This window comes from Osmerus eperlanus, chromosome 9 (genome assembly GCF_963692335.1).
Source record: "Osmerus eperlanus chromosome 9, fOsmEpe2.1, whole genome shotgun sequence".
NCBI lineage: Eukaryota > Metazoa > Chordata > Actinopteri > Osmeriformes > Osmeridae > Osmerus > Osmerus eperlanus.
The window spans coordinates 13646690-13661669 of record NC_085026.1 but is presented as its reverse complement, the minus strand read 5'-3'; the positions used below and the strand labels follow the sequence as shown (position 1 = coordinate 13661669).

Here is a 14980-nt window from a genome sequence, read left to right as displayed (position 1 = left end):
TGCACACAGCGGGACAGCAAATTATGCGAAAAGTCTGCAGGCACTCAGAAAACACCTGTGAGGTCACTCTCATCTCAGACTGCAATTTCGATTTCCATGTTCTCTAAGATATTTTTAAAACTCTGGAGTGGAAGAAAATTGGTCTGTGTAGATTGATACATCTGTGTGACTTGAGGTGTGGTCAAAGAGTAATGAACCCTTTAAAACAAAATCAAATTCACAACAAACTTCTCTGTTGAGTGAGAAACTTTTGTTTGCTTGGAATTAAAATCGTAAGGCAGTTGTTATTGTTGCAGTGAGGAAGCTTGTTCTGAGAGCAGAAACCGCTAACCTCAGTATATTGCTCACTGCAGGAGTGAGGGAGGTAGAACATGATGCTGTGAACAACCCTGCCTCTGAATCGAGGCATCAAGAAAACAGTTCAGCTTGCATTAATAATTGTGTTCGTTCGTTCGTTATCTGCCGCTTGTCCGGGGGTCGGGTCGCGGGGGCAGCAACCTAAGCAGGGAGGCCCAGACTTCCCGGCCACTTCCACCAGCTCTTCCTGGGGGACCCCGAGGCGTTCCCAGACCAGCCGAGAGACATAGTCCCTCCAGCGTGTCCTGGGTCTTCCCCGGGGCCTCTTCCCAGTGGGACGTGCCCAGAACACCTCACCAGGGAGGCGTCCAGGAGGCATCCTGATCAGATGCCCGAGCCACCTCAGCTGGCTCCTCTCGATGCGGAGGAGCAGCGTTTCTACTCTGAGCCCCTCCCGGATGACCGAGCTTCTCACCCTATCTCGAAGGGAGAGCCCGGACACCCTGCGGAGAAAGCTCATTTCGGCCACTTGTATTCGCGATCTCGTTCTTTCGGTCACTACCCACAGTTCGTGACCATAGGTGAGGGTAGGAACGTAGATCGACTGGTAAATAGAGAGCTTCGCCTTTCGACTCATCTCCTTCTTCACCACGACGGACCGATGCAGAGCCCGTATCACTGCGGACGCCGCACCGATCCGCCTGTCGATCTCGCGCTCCATTCTTCCCTCACTCGTGAACAAGACCCCGAGATACTTGAACTCCTCCGCTTGGGTCAAGATCTCCTCCCCGACCCGGAGATTGCACTCCACCCTTTTCCGGTCGACAACCATGGCCTCAGATTTGGAGGTGCTGATTCGCATCCCAGCCGCTTCGCATTCGGTTGCGAACCGCTCCAGTGAGAGCTGAAGGTCGTGGCCCGATGAAACCAACAGGACCACATCATCTGCAAAAAGCAGCGACCCAATCCTGAGGTCACCAAACCGGACCCCCTCAACACCCTGGCTGCGCCTAGAAATTCTGTCCATATAAGTTATGAACAGAATTGGTGACAAAGGGCAGCCTTGGCGGAGTCCAACCCTCACCGGGAACAAGTTCGACTTACTACCGGCAATGCGGACCAAACTCTGGCACAGGTCGTACAGGGACCGGACAGCCCCGATCAGGGAATCCGGTACCCCGTACTCTCGGAGCACCCCCCACATGAGCCCCCGAGGGACACGGTCGAACGCCTTTTCCAAATCCACAAAACGTGTGTATACTGGTTGGGCGAACTCCCATGTACCCTCCAGGACTCTGCCGAGGGTATAGGGTTAGGGTTAGTTTTTAGGGTTAGGGGTAGAGGTTCAGATCGGGGGGGCCGTTCCTCCCAATCACGCCCCTCCAGGTCTCACTGTCATTGCCCACATGAGCATTGAAGTCCCCCAGGAGGACGAGGGAATCTCCGGGAGGAGCGCTTTCCAGCACCCCCCCCAGAGACTCCAAAAAGGGTGGGTATTCTGAGCTGCCGTTTGGTGCGTAAGCACAAACAACAGTGAGGACCAGTCCCCCCACCCGAAGGCGGAGGGAGGCTACCCTCTCGTCCACCGGGGTGAACCCCAATGTACAGGCGCCGAACCGAGGGGAAACAAGTATTCCCACCCCAGCTCGACGCCTCTCACCAAGGGCAACTCCAGAGTGGAAGAGAGTCCAGCCCCTCTCAAGGAGACTGGTTCCGGAGCCTATGCTGTGCGTCGAGGCGCGGCCGACTATATCTAGCCGGAATCTCTCTACCTCGCGCACCAGTTCAGGCTCCTTTCCCGCCAGCGAGGTGACGTTCCACGTCCCTAGAGCTAGCTTCTGCAGCCGAGGATCGGACCGCCAAGGCCCCCCTCCTTCGGCCGCCGCCCGTCTCACACTGCACCCGACCCCCATGACCCCTCCTGTAGGTGATGAGCCCGCTGGAAGGGGGTCCCACGTTGCTTCTTCGGGCTGAGCCCGGCCGGGCCCCATGGGAAAAGGCCCGGCCACCAGGCGCTCGCCATCGAGCCCCACCCCCGGGCCTGGCTCCAGGGTGGGGCCCTGGTGACCCGTGTCCGGGCAAGGGCAGCTGGGAACCATTGTTGTTTTTCTTCATGGTGAGTTTTTTGAGCCACGCTTTGTCTGGTCTTTCACCTGGAACCTGTTTGCCTTGGGTGACCCTACCAGGGGCATAAAGCCCCCGACAACATAGTTTCCAGGATCATTAGGACCCGCAAACCCCTCCACCGCGGTAAGGTGGTGACTCAGGGAGGGGTAATAATTTTGTTTTCGCCCAATTTGTTTTCTTTTCAAAGAGGACAGTAAACTTGTCTAAAAAAAATTACATAAATCTGGTCTTCTGTATATATTGTATATATAATGTATACCTCTAGCATACACAATTTACCCTGAGAGTCCTTCAGAAGCCAGTCCATCCCAACATTAGTCTAGCTCTTCTCTGTGAGAGGCCATAAGAAGCAGTCCATTATCCATCCTCCCCACTATTATGTTACTGTGACAAACCTGGTTGAAATGAAACATTAACAGGCCCTTCAGATTAATGAATGATATATCTGGGTTATAATAGATTACTTTCGCCCTCTTTCTCGCTTTCTCTTGCTCTCTCTCCATTTCAGTCCAAATCAACAGTTTTTTCTTCACCTGCATTTAACTCTCTTCCTCAGCTCTCCTCTCAAGCTAACCCCCCCCCCCCCCATCTCCCTCATCTCTGTGCTCTAACTCTGCCTAATCTTGCCCCAGTTTCAGGTCTCTGAAGCTCTCTGCACCTTCTCTTCACCTCTCATTATTTCAGACCTCCCCTCCCCTCCCTGGCCACCACATGAGCATGGCACATGTGGTGGCCAGCTCTGCTCAGTTGCCACCAGTTGATGTTGCCTTGCTTGTAGTTCTCTATTTTTGCTTCATCCACCACTGTCACAGTAGGCATTACAAAGAAACATGATTATGTTGTTTATAGTTTGTTTTGAATGGAGATGACTGTGGAATATGAGACTGCAGAAAACTACAGAAAAGGTTCAGAAATGATTGTGCGATTACAAAACATATGAAAGCATGTGTGTGTGTTTATATTCCACCTAACTCTCCCCCCTGCCAAGTCTTTGTTGTTGTTTCGCACAGGCTGATAATGTGTCTAAAATGTGTTGCGTGGGCCATGAAGGGGGCAAGCACTCAGATATTATTAGATAGGTGACCTTTATTTTTATTTTTATCTCACCTGGGCTGGGACTGACACAGGGCTTTGTCTCTCAGGTCTACTCCACCCACATACACTCTCCTTGAGATGAAGAGGGAGTGAGGACAGGGATCTCATCAGAAAGCTTTTAGCTACAATACAAAAGTATCACTCTGTCTTAATAGATGACCATAGAGCTTTATTTTTATTTAATGTTTGGCCAATACACTGAACAAACAGTGCCAAGATTTAGGTAAACAACACACAAAAACACACACCAATTCAGACCAATACATTTGTAGACCAAGAAGGTTGTGGACCCTGACCTGAGATATACAATGACAAAGACAGTTGTTGTTTCGGATTTCTACCATTTGGGGGGCTTCAGCACCATGGACAGCGCAAGGTAAAAGCAATAATATACTTATTAAAAAAAAGCATAATTCAGTGTTACTGTATTAACAGCTGACTTGGAACACCCATCGACAAATAATGGCATAATGGGTCTTCTAATGTCACAGAGGAGCACTGGATTTGTATACTAGAAATGCGTTATGACCTTTTAGATAAAAAACATTTTTTGCCGTCATCAGTATCACATTGATTCCACGTTGAATGTGATGTGCCCTTCTGCAGCTTTAGTCTCTCTCTCTATTCAGTGAAAAGAAAGATGATTACTGTCTGATTGTAAAGGGGTGATTCACACCCTCCATGTAACAAGCTCTGGTGCTGCTTCACATCCAAGCAAGGTGACCGGTCTGTGCCCTGCACCGTTAACAGCACATTGAGTGGATCACTAGAGACCATTCACAATCTACTCTGTTGTAAAAATGTGCAACGGCGTCAGATGAATATCAAACTCATGTAATGAGCTATTTATTCTGTAACCAGGAGTGGAGATATATATTAAACGTGCGTATAATTTATGGATTGGGAACTTTGAACCTTGAACAAATGTGTACAGAACACATTGTCCACTTGTTGACTGCGTTTTGTTTCCTACAGATGAATCTAATTGGATCCAGTGAAACATTTCTAAAAGATGTGAGAGCTCATTTTATAATTTAAATTACAACCAAGGTTCAGTTTCTGAACGTAATAGCATTGTCTTAGTACCCATACAAACCATGACTGATTTAAAACCTGCATTAGGAGAACGTTTGGGGAGACACCTGGTTGATGATGATTTGCTTCTTGATATCCAGTACTTCAGTATCAGTGCTCAACCATTCTCTGCACTTGGATAAATCTTCAATATCCAGATAGGTATCCCACTCTGGTGTTAACTTTGGCATTCAGGTGCACTCAAGGGATGGTTATTTGTCTCAAATGTCACACTGCTTCTTGATCTTAGAGAGTAATCCAGACAGTTGTTAAATAACACCTAGATGAATAAGGAATCTTTATCAACAATGTGTTTCCATAGCTACTCTCTTCTTCCAAATGTCATCACTGGTGTTCACCATAAAGATATATATAAAATGTATGATCAATATGTTAATCTACAGATGCATTAAGCTCAACAGTTTCAGCACAACAATTAACATGGGATGTTATTATATTATATTCACAGACACAACACATTTGACACTAGCGAAGATATATACTGCATATAATACAAAATATATACAACTTTTTGCTAAATCAATAAGAACTAAGTTTACCCTGTTGTTGTTTGAAGCATACACTTTCACAACAAAATAATTTACATGCAGACATCTCAGAAACCTTTCCTACATGCAGAACAGTTCAGCTATAGAAATGACCTGTCTTTAATAATATTGTAACACTGCTTTTAGAGGAGATCTTTAACCATTGGTTTTCAGGACAGGAATATACTCCATTCTTTACCAGGCCAAAGCAGGACATGCTTCAGGTTTTAGCACCTGATTTACAGTCATCAGTGTTTTCTGTGGCCAGACAGACAAAAGCTCACAGGGAATGTATAGAAACTCAAATTTGACTCCAACTGACTTTCTGACCAGACTAAGGTCCTGTCTGTAGCAGTCTACAAGTCCACAATAGCAGTCCATGGATGTCTTCTGTTAACCAACCCATCATGTATACCATGTCAGCTCCAAGGATACCTTCTAAGGTCCTCAGTAGCTGTCCTGAGGTATCTTGTTACCAACGGCAACAGGGATGTCCACCATTGTTGAGGAGGTGTTTAGGCGTGGCAGTCTGTGAGATTTTGTAAGACTGCTCTGCCCCTGAGCCCCGCCCCTGAGGCGTGGTAGGAAGTGACGACATAAGTAGGACAGGAACTTGCTGTGAAGAGAAGCGTAGATGAAAGGGTTGTAGCAGGCGGAGCTCATGGCCAGCAGGTGACAGCACACCTGGATGAGGTTGACGTGACTCTTCCCCAGGATGGAGAAGTCTGGGTCCAGGTCACGGATGAGGTTGACCACCTGCAGGGGGAGCCAGGAACCGGCAAAGCACAGCACCGACACCAGCAGCAGGACAAAGGTCTTCCTCCTTCTCTTCCCCCATGTCTCCTGGCTGCACCTGTGACTGGCAACCAGGTCAGAAGTCGTCCTCTGCCTCAGGTGATGTGAAATGGCACAGTAGGAGACAGACACAGCTGCCAGAGGCAGGAAGTAAGAGAAGAGTAGGAGGAAGCAGGAGTAGAGGAGGCGTCCGCGGTCCTGGTCGGGCCAGAACTCCTCGCAGATGGTCATGCTGAGGCCCGCTGCGCTGAGGTCCAGGTGGGCCGTGTGCAGAGCTGTCGGGGCAGAGAGCGCCAGAGAGCTCAGCCAGATCACCACCACGAGACCCCAGCAGAACTGCCCACCAGCACGCCGGCGAATCGGATAGGCCACAACCACGTACCGGTCCACCGCGATGGCAGTGAGAGAGAGGACAGCGGCGAAAACGGTGGCAGGCTGCATGACGGTGACAAAGTGGCACATGAAGCCGCCGAATATCCAGCCTCGCTTGTCAAAGGCGTAGAATGCAGTGAGTGGCACGCAGAACAGGCACATGACCAGGTCGACCAGCGCCAGGTTTGCAATCAGGAAGTTGGTGGTGCTGTGACTCTTCTTGTTGAAACCAATGAGGAAGAGGAGGAGCAGGTTCCCACAGCAGGCCACCAAAACCACCGTTGAGTAAAGGGGGATGAAAAGAGGCTTCAGTTCCAACAGCAGGTCCACTCCAGAGAAGGAGGTGGAGTTGGTGGAGGAGTGAATGGACAGGGAGGAGGTGGGGGTAGAGGAGATTGAGAGGGCATGGAGAGATGTGTCCTCCCAAGAGTCTTTCTGAACATTTACCAGGTCCATCACGGTGCAGTACCTCCTAAACACAGAGGACGTTTTCAATTGAAAGGCAAACAGAACAAAAGAGGCGTGGGAATTTCAGATGGGAGTGTAAATCATTGATAAAGGGCTCATCGTCATCGAGACCAAGTGTCTCAATTAACTACTCAACTACGAACTGTATGGCCTTTAAGATGACTCTGTCCTGCACATCCTATTGTGGGCTTAAAATCTTTTTCATATCACAGTGTCCTGACGAGCCCATTGTTAGAATGATTGCACTGAATTCTGACCCTAGACCTTTAAGTGCAGCATGTGTTAAGGTCAATAATCAGGACTGAACTATGGTCTGCATTTTGGCTGGACTGTCTGCCTTGTTCTGTACATGCACTGGAGACAAAAATGGTCCTGATGGCCCTCAACACACATGTAGACGCACAGACACACACACACACTCATGATTTACCATATTTGGGAAAAAGCAGATTTTGGACAATAAGCAAACTATGGCAGATATCGGAGCTCATACACATCAGCCAATTAAGAGGCACCTCACTGATCTCACTGAGGAAAGTGCTGAATAAACATGAACACACTTATCATAGGGTTCCTGGTTACTCTGCATGAGGCAATTATGGAACCACGACAGAGATGCAGGCACCACTGAAGTGAATAGAGCAGTGATCCATTCATGACTGCAAGGGTTCTGAGAAAGCCACAGCTTAAGAACTGGTCTATCTCAAAATGACAAATAACTCAGTGACCATTTTCGAACAATAACAATGCCGAACCCCGCAGATTCATACAGGCTCCAAACTCCAATATAATCTCACCTAAATTATTTACAGCGCTGCCTCATTGTGCAGTAAGGATAGGGGATCATTAGGGAGAAACAAAAACGTGTGCAGCCATATATTTAAAAACTATCATATTTCAAATATTATGATCAATTGTGAAATCTATTATAGATTATAAAACGTATTAATTCTAACTGATGCTAACTAATAAATATCACATCAACATATCCCTTCCACAAAAAGGCGTATGTGCTTTGCAGAATCTAATTGCACTTCAACAAATTAATAATCAAGTAATTTTCAATTTTTTTGAAAATCTCTCTTTAAAAAAAAATTAGTTTCCAAATCGTAATTGTGAAGCTGCAGTTCTAATCTTACCTTGAAGTCTTAGCAGGACGTCCAACTAAATATGCCCAATCGGACACCGTTGCAAAATAAACTTGAGCATGAACGTCCTTGTGCTTGCTGCAAAGCGTCTGTACTGCTACTAGGCAGCTCCGTTCTGTTTATTTTCCAAACTTCGTCTAAGAGACAAGAAAAACTCAGGTTATGCAGATAGCACAATACGTCTTGACAGCACAGACAAGTATTACAATGTCTGCCAGGTTTTGTCTCAGTTCTAAGCAGGTGGTTTCAGTTGGTGATAATAATCATCTTCTGGATAAAGCATTTGCTAAAGCCAAATGTTCTTCTCGATGCACACATTTCTATTAAACCTAGGATTGAATGACGGAGGCTTTGAAGAGGTAAGCGGTGAGGGGCGTTGGGAGAGGGGAGGGGGTGCGCGGACGTAAGTCAGAAAGACTTGGAAAATACAACTCTCGAACAAAAATCACAAGAACGAAACAAAAGGTGTTTATAATGTTTTTACTTTCGAATAGCTACAGAAAGCTACAACCAGATCCGACAGGAGACCAAAATTGAAGGCATATCAGATTTTCTTACATAATACAATTATATCATGATGACAGTATAGGTTACTGAACAAAGATAAGCACGAGGAGCATTATTATTAGCTAGCGTCTTAGCATTACCACAGAAAGAAAGCGTACAACAGCTTCCAAGCTCCAAAATGCTCTTCTATTAAAATACAAGAGTAGGCTACTAGTGCATTTCACAACAGGTGCTTTGTCGCTTCACCTTTTTGACTCTCAGTGCTACCTCCTAGCGGCAACGTCGGGGTTGTGTAGTAGAATTTGATTATTTCTGGGGTAGAGCAGGAAATTACAGGAAAAAATTACAAAAGGAGGGCTTTTCCAAGTAGGCTACTGTATACTATGGCCAAAACGTATTCTTAGTTTCCTTACCTTTTTCGTTTTGTTTTAAACCCTTCCATCTCTTCCTACTTGTTCGATGCAGGTACATATCGGTTCAACGGAAACTATTTTCACTAATCTACAATAATTACAGCAGGGTTAAAAATACATATGGTTTGACAACAAAAATTACAGTTTAGCCTTATTAAAGTAATGGTGTTTTAAAATGAACATTTGAACACTATATACCTAACAGTCATGCAAGTTTAGCAATGATATGTCCAAAATAATCACTTCTAAAATGATTCAACCACAAACAGATGACACATGAACATCGAGATGAGGGTAATACACACTGCTTCCCAACAGTCCTGCATAACAACAATTACATTGTGGTCCCTGTGCATTCAAATGTCTGAGCACCAACCAGTAGAGCCTTCATCATCATCTTCCTCCCAGTCTATTTCTCCGGTGTTGGGCAGTCGTCCTCCATTACTCTGCGGGTGCCCTCCCCCTGCTCCTGCTCCTGGGCTTCGGCCTGATGGGACTGTGCTGTGGTGTCTGGACCAGGGCTGGTCTCTGGCTCTGAGGTGCCATTTTCTCCTCGGTGGGAGGGCAGGAGAAGGAACTCTAGCTCCTCAGCGCTAATGGCAACTTTCTCTGGCAGCAGCCAGCGTTTCAGGTGCTCCAGGGCACTGGGGATAGAGGAGTGGAAAAGGGACACGGAGGGAGGAGAGAAAGAGAGAATAAGAGAGAGGGAGAGAGACAGGGGATGTTACTAAACATATGGTTCTACAATGAGGCAGTCTCCTAGTATCTAAAATGTTCAATTTTACACCATATCTGGGTATTGAGCTGTATTAACAACTTGAGGAATACATGGAAATAGATACTTCATTCAGTCATGGGTACGGATCCTACTAGAGGTAATGGCCTACAGAGAAATATAACAGAATGCAGTGCCAGGTCCTTCCCACTGCTCTGTCGCTCCTCTGACCTGCACCCTACTCTGTTGTCGCCTGCTCACCTGCCATCAATTTCTCCCCCCTGGAAGAGCTCAGAGGTCTGGGCGTCATGGAGGAACCGGTCCCAGCACTCTTTCTTAGCCTGTGACAAGGAGCGCAGCATCTCCCTGGATGTAACCTCCGAGGATTGGCCTTTCAGTCTCTTCAGGCGGTTCTCTGGATGACACATTCCATATTTACAATTTCAGGATATTAAAAAAAGGCCAGGGTGATGTAACATCACAACGAAAATTAAAACAACAACAATTAAGGAAAAATAAGTGGAAGAAAGGAGTGATGGAAAGAAGGGGCGATGACGAGGAAAGGAGAATGGAAGATTGGGTAAAAGGGAAATAGACGGTGTTAAGGCAGAATGGAGGACATTATATTTGTAGTACCTAAACTAGCAATGTAGATATCGGAATCCTCCATGGGTTCCCATGACGCGGCAGAGATACCGTTAGACTGCGGTCCGATCCGCAATGAGGGATGGAACGAGTCTGTGAACTGTGCTTGGGCCTCGTCACCTTGACCTGCCTCCTCAACGTCAGGCAGAGTCGAACAGATTTCAGACCACAGCTCCCCGCTGGACCTAGCCTCCTTGTTCTCGAAGTCGTCAATCATAGTGGTACACTCAGATTCACCTTAATGAATGATAATGTCATTATTAAGGAGACGGGCAGTCAAAGGTCGACACTTAAGTGGTTTTCAAGCTAAAGACACACTACAGATAGATTGGAAAACGGACGAGTATTTTATACGATACTGTGTTTAGTAAATTTATACGAATGAATTGAAATGGACAGATGAGTTGCACGAACACGCAAATGCTATGCCACTGCTAGCATTGCAAGCTATAACTAGTAGGCTAACAGGGCTGTGTAGGTAGCCTCAGAACATTACTTAGAGTACACTTTAGGAGCATTAACAGCATTGTCTTACCTTTCTGTCAAGCCAGTGCCGTTTACATTTATTCCAGAAAAGAAAGGATTTGATTATATAAACTAGCTTGCTAGCTAAGTGTGTCCATGGTCATGTTCTTCAAGGGAGAGGCTGTACCGAGCTAGGCTTTGTTATGACTAATCTGATTGGCTTGTTTACCTGGCTGTCAAATAATGTCGGGATTCTATTGGTTTTTTTCATCTTTTAGGTGGTTAATCTAAATGTGATTGGCTAGATACGATGAGGACGCGGAAATCTGTCCCAGTTGGGGCATTATTTGGTGGTGCAGCTACCAAGGTAAAATATTATTTTATGATCTTTTGAAGTTTGGCATTTCTTACCAAACTCATTCTGATACATTACCTATTAGATGCAAATGTTTGACAACGTTGCATGTGAACCTAGTTTTCTTGGTTGATTATATGTAGGCTGCAACAGCGTTGGCTTGGTGGCTTCAACATTATGATAGTGTGGCTATCTAGCCTTACTCGCATTTTGATCCATATCATTATCAGTTGGTAAACTATATACAGCTACTTTTTGCATTCTGGAAGTGTTAATTACAGGTTGTGGAGAGTAACAGGGGTTTCTGCTGTTTTTCTCTTAAAGTTAACACTAGGTCTTATATACACACTACATTCTCAAAGGACATTAACCACCTATTTTTGGATTATTAGTTTTGTATAAATATCTGACATTGTGGTTGTCTGTGTGTTTGTTAAGGGAGGCAAGGTGTATGTGAAATGCACTCAGCAGTATTGCGTCTGGCTGTAGTGGCAGTCCCCATGGGTGTGCTGTTGTCCAGAACCATGGCCTGGATGTCCAGCGGCAAGACACATCCTGAACTCATCAGTCGACTTCGGGGTAAAACCACACAGTATCTCTGGAGCCACAGAGCTTAGAAACACACTCAACGACAGTACATGTACATATATTATACTATTTATAGCACACTAATATAATAATGCAACTCTTTATGACATTGTAAACGCATGTTCATCCATTGTTGAGAATTTCAATAGCCAGTTCAGTGCAGTTTAGGGCTGGGTTGAGTTTTTTTGTGAGTCGTGGAGTGGTTTTCATTGATCACCTTTTTAGATCATGGAGTGATCCGCAGTGATTGTGTGTTTGATGCCATGCTGGCCACAGACAGGGGAATCTACTCTGAGGACTACCCTTACTCCGACTCTCCTCAATCTATTGGTAACTTTCTTACAGTGGCACACTTACTTACCCTATAACTTGTATGAGAACACTGCAGTTACTCATGTCACACCATTGTAACATGTTTTGAGATAGTCTCACCAGAATATGAGTTAGAAAATGGGAAGCATTCTGATTCCCTTTGTCTACCAAGGGTACAAGGCAACAATCAGCGCTCCACACATGGTAAGTATTTTACCATCTAGAGCGAGCCACAACATTTACATGTACAGAATGAACACATATGTTTGCATATGTGGACAAACTGCATATTTTCAAATTCTCATCTGTAGTCTTTTTCAACCAGTGGTCTGGGCAACATTGTCCTTTTAAACGAGGAATGGTTATGAATTATAATATGGCATTATAATTCATTACATTATGGAATTGTCAATTACATTGACATCAATTAAGTTACTGAATGTTGACTTGTTCTTCCCTAGCATGCACATGCTCTGGAGGTGTTGAGTGACAAGCTAATCGAAGGGGCCTCAGCCCTGGATGTGGGCTCTGGGAGTGGATATCTCACTGCCTGCTTTGCTAGGATGGTATGTTAGGATGTGGTATGAGTCCTGAATGCATGTTGTAAATTATACTGTACCTCTAACCTACCTCCATAATAAATCTCTATATAAATAATAAACAGAAACTAACGTTCTGTTTTTGTCAAAATGTTTATGGTTTCATGCAAAATGCATGATATTAATTGTGATTTTGCTTCAGTTCTACAAGCACCATTAGTTTACAAAGTGATAAAAGATTATGATTTGTTTATTTAATCATTTATTTTGCTCCGCCAACACAAAATAGTTCCACCACTGGACTGGGACTGGACTGTTGCTAAGCAACAAACACATATTTTCCTGCACCCTACCGTCTAACGCTTGTTAATGTCAGTGAAGTGATTCATGTTTAGACCCAGTGCTGATATTACTAAATATAAGTACTCAAGGAATACCCTGTTCAATCAAATTACTTGTTCGGAACAAACTGTTGTATAATCTGCCTCAGTGCTACCCTGCCTTGTCTCTTCCCTGACATTCCTCTGCCCCCTTCCCTTAGGTGGGGTCCTCGGGGAAGGTGGTGGGAATCGAGCACATCAAGGAGCTGGTGGAGGCCTCTGTGAGAAACGTGCAGGCAGATGACCCAAAGCTACTCTCCTCAGGATGCATTAAACTTGTGGGTGAGTGAGTCATGTGACCTTGGTAAGAGTATATTGACCTTCAGATTGACTCACCTGACCTCTGTGAGTCCATGGAGACCAGCTGATGGACAGTTTGTGACAGCCATGTACCAGTGTCTGGAAGGATGCAGGCAACCACCAGAAGCAGACACTTCTCTCATGGCTTTAATAACCTGAAAATGAAACTAGTGATGCTCCAAAATGAAATGTTTTGTCTGAAAATAAAAATTCTGAATGCACATGGCTTAAAACCCAAACCAAAAATGACTACATTGTTTTTTTGGGTATAAAACACAGATAATCTGAAAATAGTTTGAGGTTATTATAGCACAAATGTTAAAAACAATTTATAGAAAAATGTGTGAGGTGAAAATGGACAAACCAAATGCTTTTGCTATTTTTGCCGGCTGAAACTTCCGTGCATCCCTAAATAAAAGTGATTTCTACTGAATTAAAAATGATGTTTTATATTATTTGACTAGATTGCATCATGATATTTGTTTTGTTGTCATGTTAGTGGGGGACGGAAGGTTGGGCTACCCTGAAGGAGCACCGTATGACGCCATCCACGTTGGGGCAGCTGCGCCTACACTCCCCAAAGCTGTGAGAACCCGTGTTCCTGCCCACCACTACACAGAAACCGGCCTCTGCATGGATCACCAACAATTCATAATGCTCGAACAATGGTCAAAACTGTCCCTGATGTCCCTGAAACCGTCCCTGAAACCGTCCCTGAAACCGTCCCTGATGCTTCACACTATTAAATCTGTGTACAGTGTGTGATTTGCAATATTAAACTCTTCTCCATTCCCGCTCCTTTGTGTGCCCCTGTATGCTTCTGGCAGCTCCTGGAGCAGCTGAAGCCTGGAGGGAGGCTGGTTCTCCCGGTGGGTCCAGACGGGGGGACCCAAGTTCTGGAGCAGTACGACCGCCAGCCAGACGGAACCTTCCTCAGAAAAGCCCTAATGGGGGTCATCTATGTTCCCCTCACAGATAAGCGACGCCAGTGGCCTGGGTATGTACTGTACAGACTGATACTGACATTCAGAGCAATGTGTTATTGACAGGTGTCTACCTTTTTATGAGCATTGTGGTTATTTCTGGCCTTTGTTGATCATTGCACAGTAGAGTTGGTTCCCTGATTATCTGTGTATGTGTGTGCGTGTGTGTGCACGTGTGTTTGTTCTCCCCCCTCAGGGGTGAGCTCTGATTGCAGTGTGGTTGCCCCTGCAGGAAGTGGTGCTGGGGCTGCAATTCTGGGGTCCCATAGGACAGTCCAGTCTGATGCATATCAGCCAGAACATGCCAGCAGCTGCCTGCTCTTCCCTGCCTCTTTGCCTTTTAGCATCTCTGGGAAGACCCAGGACTACGAGATGAAGAGAGAAGCCAAGGACTGTGGATTTACAAGTTCATCGGTTCATGTTATGGACTTTCAAACTTGCCATGTGTTAATCATCCCTTATAGATTATTGTCCGTTGTCTGGTAGTCTGAATGTTTTATTCATCTGTGAGGTGAATGTGGAGACAGACACCTGTGTAATCCTAAAGGATCCTGATCCCAGTGATGGAAACAAACAATAAGGGAATTATATAGTCAACGCTTACCAAGTGATGTAAAGCTGATGCATGTGTACAATGAATAAATGTATTTCAATTGCTGCTGTTAATCTCAGCATTCATAGTCTAATCACCTAATCCTAATTCCCTTGTATCACTACAATAGCAGAACCACCTTTGTTGATGAGAAGTAAATGTACTTTATTTTGGGAAAATATTCAAATGAACTTTGACTATTACGATATTGTTTATTAATAAAAGTGTAAGAGAATTATGATGTGCTTATTATGATAAAGTG

At 45.2% G+C, this 14980-nt stretch overlaps 3 protein-coding genes across 5 annotated transcripts; 1 reads left to right on the top strand and 2 right to left on the bottom strand.

The window, feature by feature from the left end:
- Positions 1 to 5029: 5029 nt before the first annotated feature.
- prlh2r (prolactin releasing hormone 2 receptor) lies at positions 5030 to 6764 on the bottom strand. Its single transcript, XM_062469551.1, has one exon. It carries the CDS (start codon positions 6762 to 6764, stop codon positions 5589 to 5591), a length of 1176 nt encoding a protein of 391 aa, XP_062325535.1. The 3' UTR covers positions 5030 to 5588.
- A 1607-nt stretch (positions 6765 to 8371) lies between these two features.
- ccdc32 (coiled-coil domain containing 32) lies at positions 8372 to 10894 on the bottom strand. 2 transcript variants are annotated; one of them, XR_009931349.1, is made up of 5 exons: positions 10740 to 10894; positions 10196 to 10441; positions 9821 to 9974; positions 8845 to 9488; positions 8372 to 8812 (listed from the first exon to the last, which is right to left on the bottom strand). XR_009931349.1 is itself a non-coding variant. In XM_062468975.1 (4 exons), exons 2-4 carry the CDS (start codon positions 10419 to 10421, stop codon positions 9254 to 9256), a joined length of 615 nt encoding a protein of 204 aa, XP_062324959.1. In that variant the 5' UTR covers positions 10422 to 10441; positions 10740 to 10894; the 3' UTR covers positions 8372 to 9253. The 2 variants fall into 2 exon arrangements, 1 of the variants encoding a protein (XP_062324959.1); XM_062468975.1 differs by having other exon boundaries at positions 8372 to 9488.
- A 52-nt stretch (positions 10895 to 10946) lies between these two features.
- pcmtl (l-isoaspartyl protein carboxyl methyltransferase, like) lies at positions 10947 to 14491 on the top strand. Of its 2 annotated transcripts, none has more exons than XM_062468973.1 (9): positions 10947 to 11036; positions 11463 to 11603; positions 11838 to 11942; positions 12097 to 12128; positions 12386 to 12490; positions 13005 to 13125; positions 13643 to 13728; positions 13971 to 14140; positions 14359 to 14491. In XM_062468973.1, the coding sequence occupies exons 2-9, from the start codon at positions 11483 to 11485 to the stop codon at positions 14393 to 14395; spliced, it is 777 nt and encodes a 258-aa protein (XP_062324957.1). In that variant the 5' UTR covers positions 10947 to 11036; positions 11463 to 11482; the 3' UTR covers positions 14396 to 14491. The 2 variants fall into 2 exon arrangements, with proteins under 2 accessions (XP_062324957.1, XP_062324958.1); XM_062468974.1 differs by having other exon boundaries at positions 14323 to 14462.
- Positions 14492 to 14980: the final 489 nt, after the last annotated feature.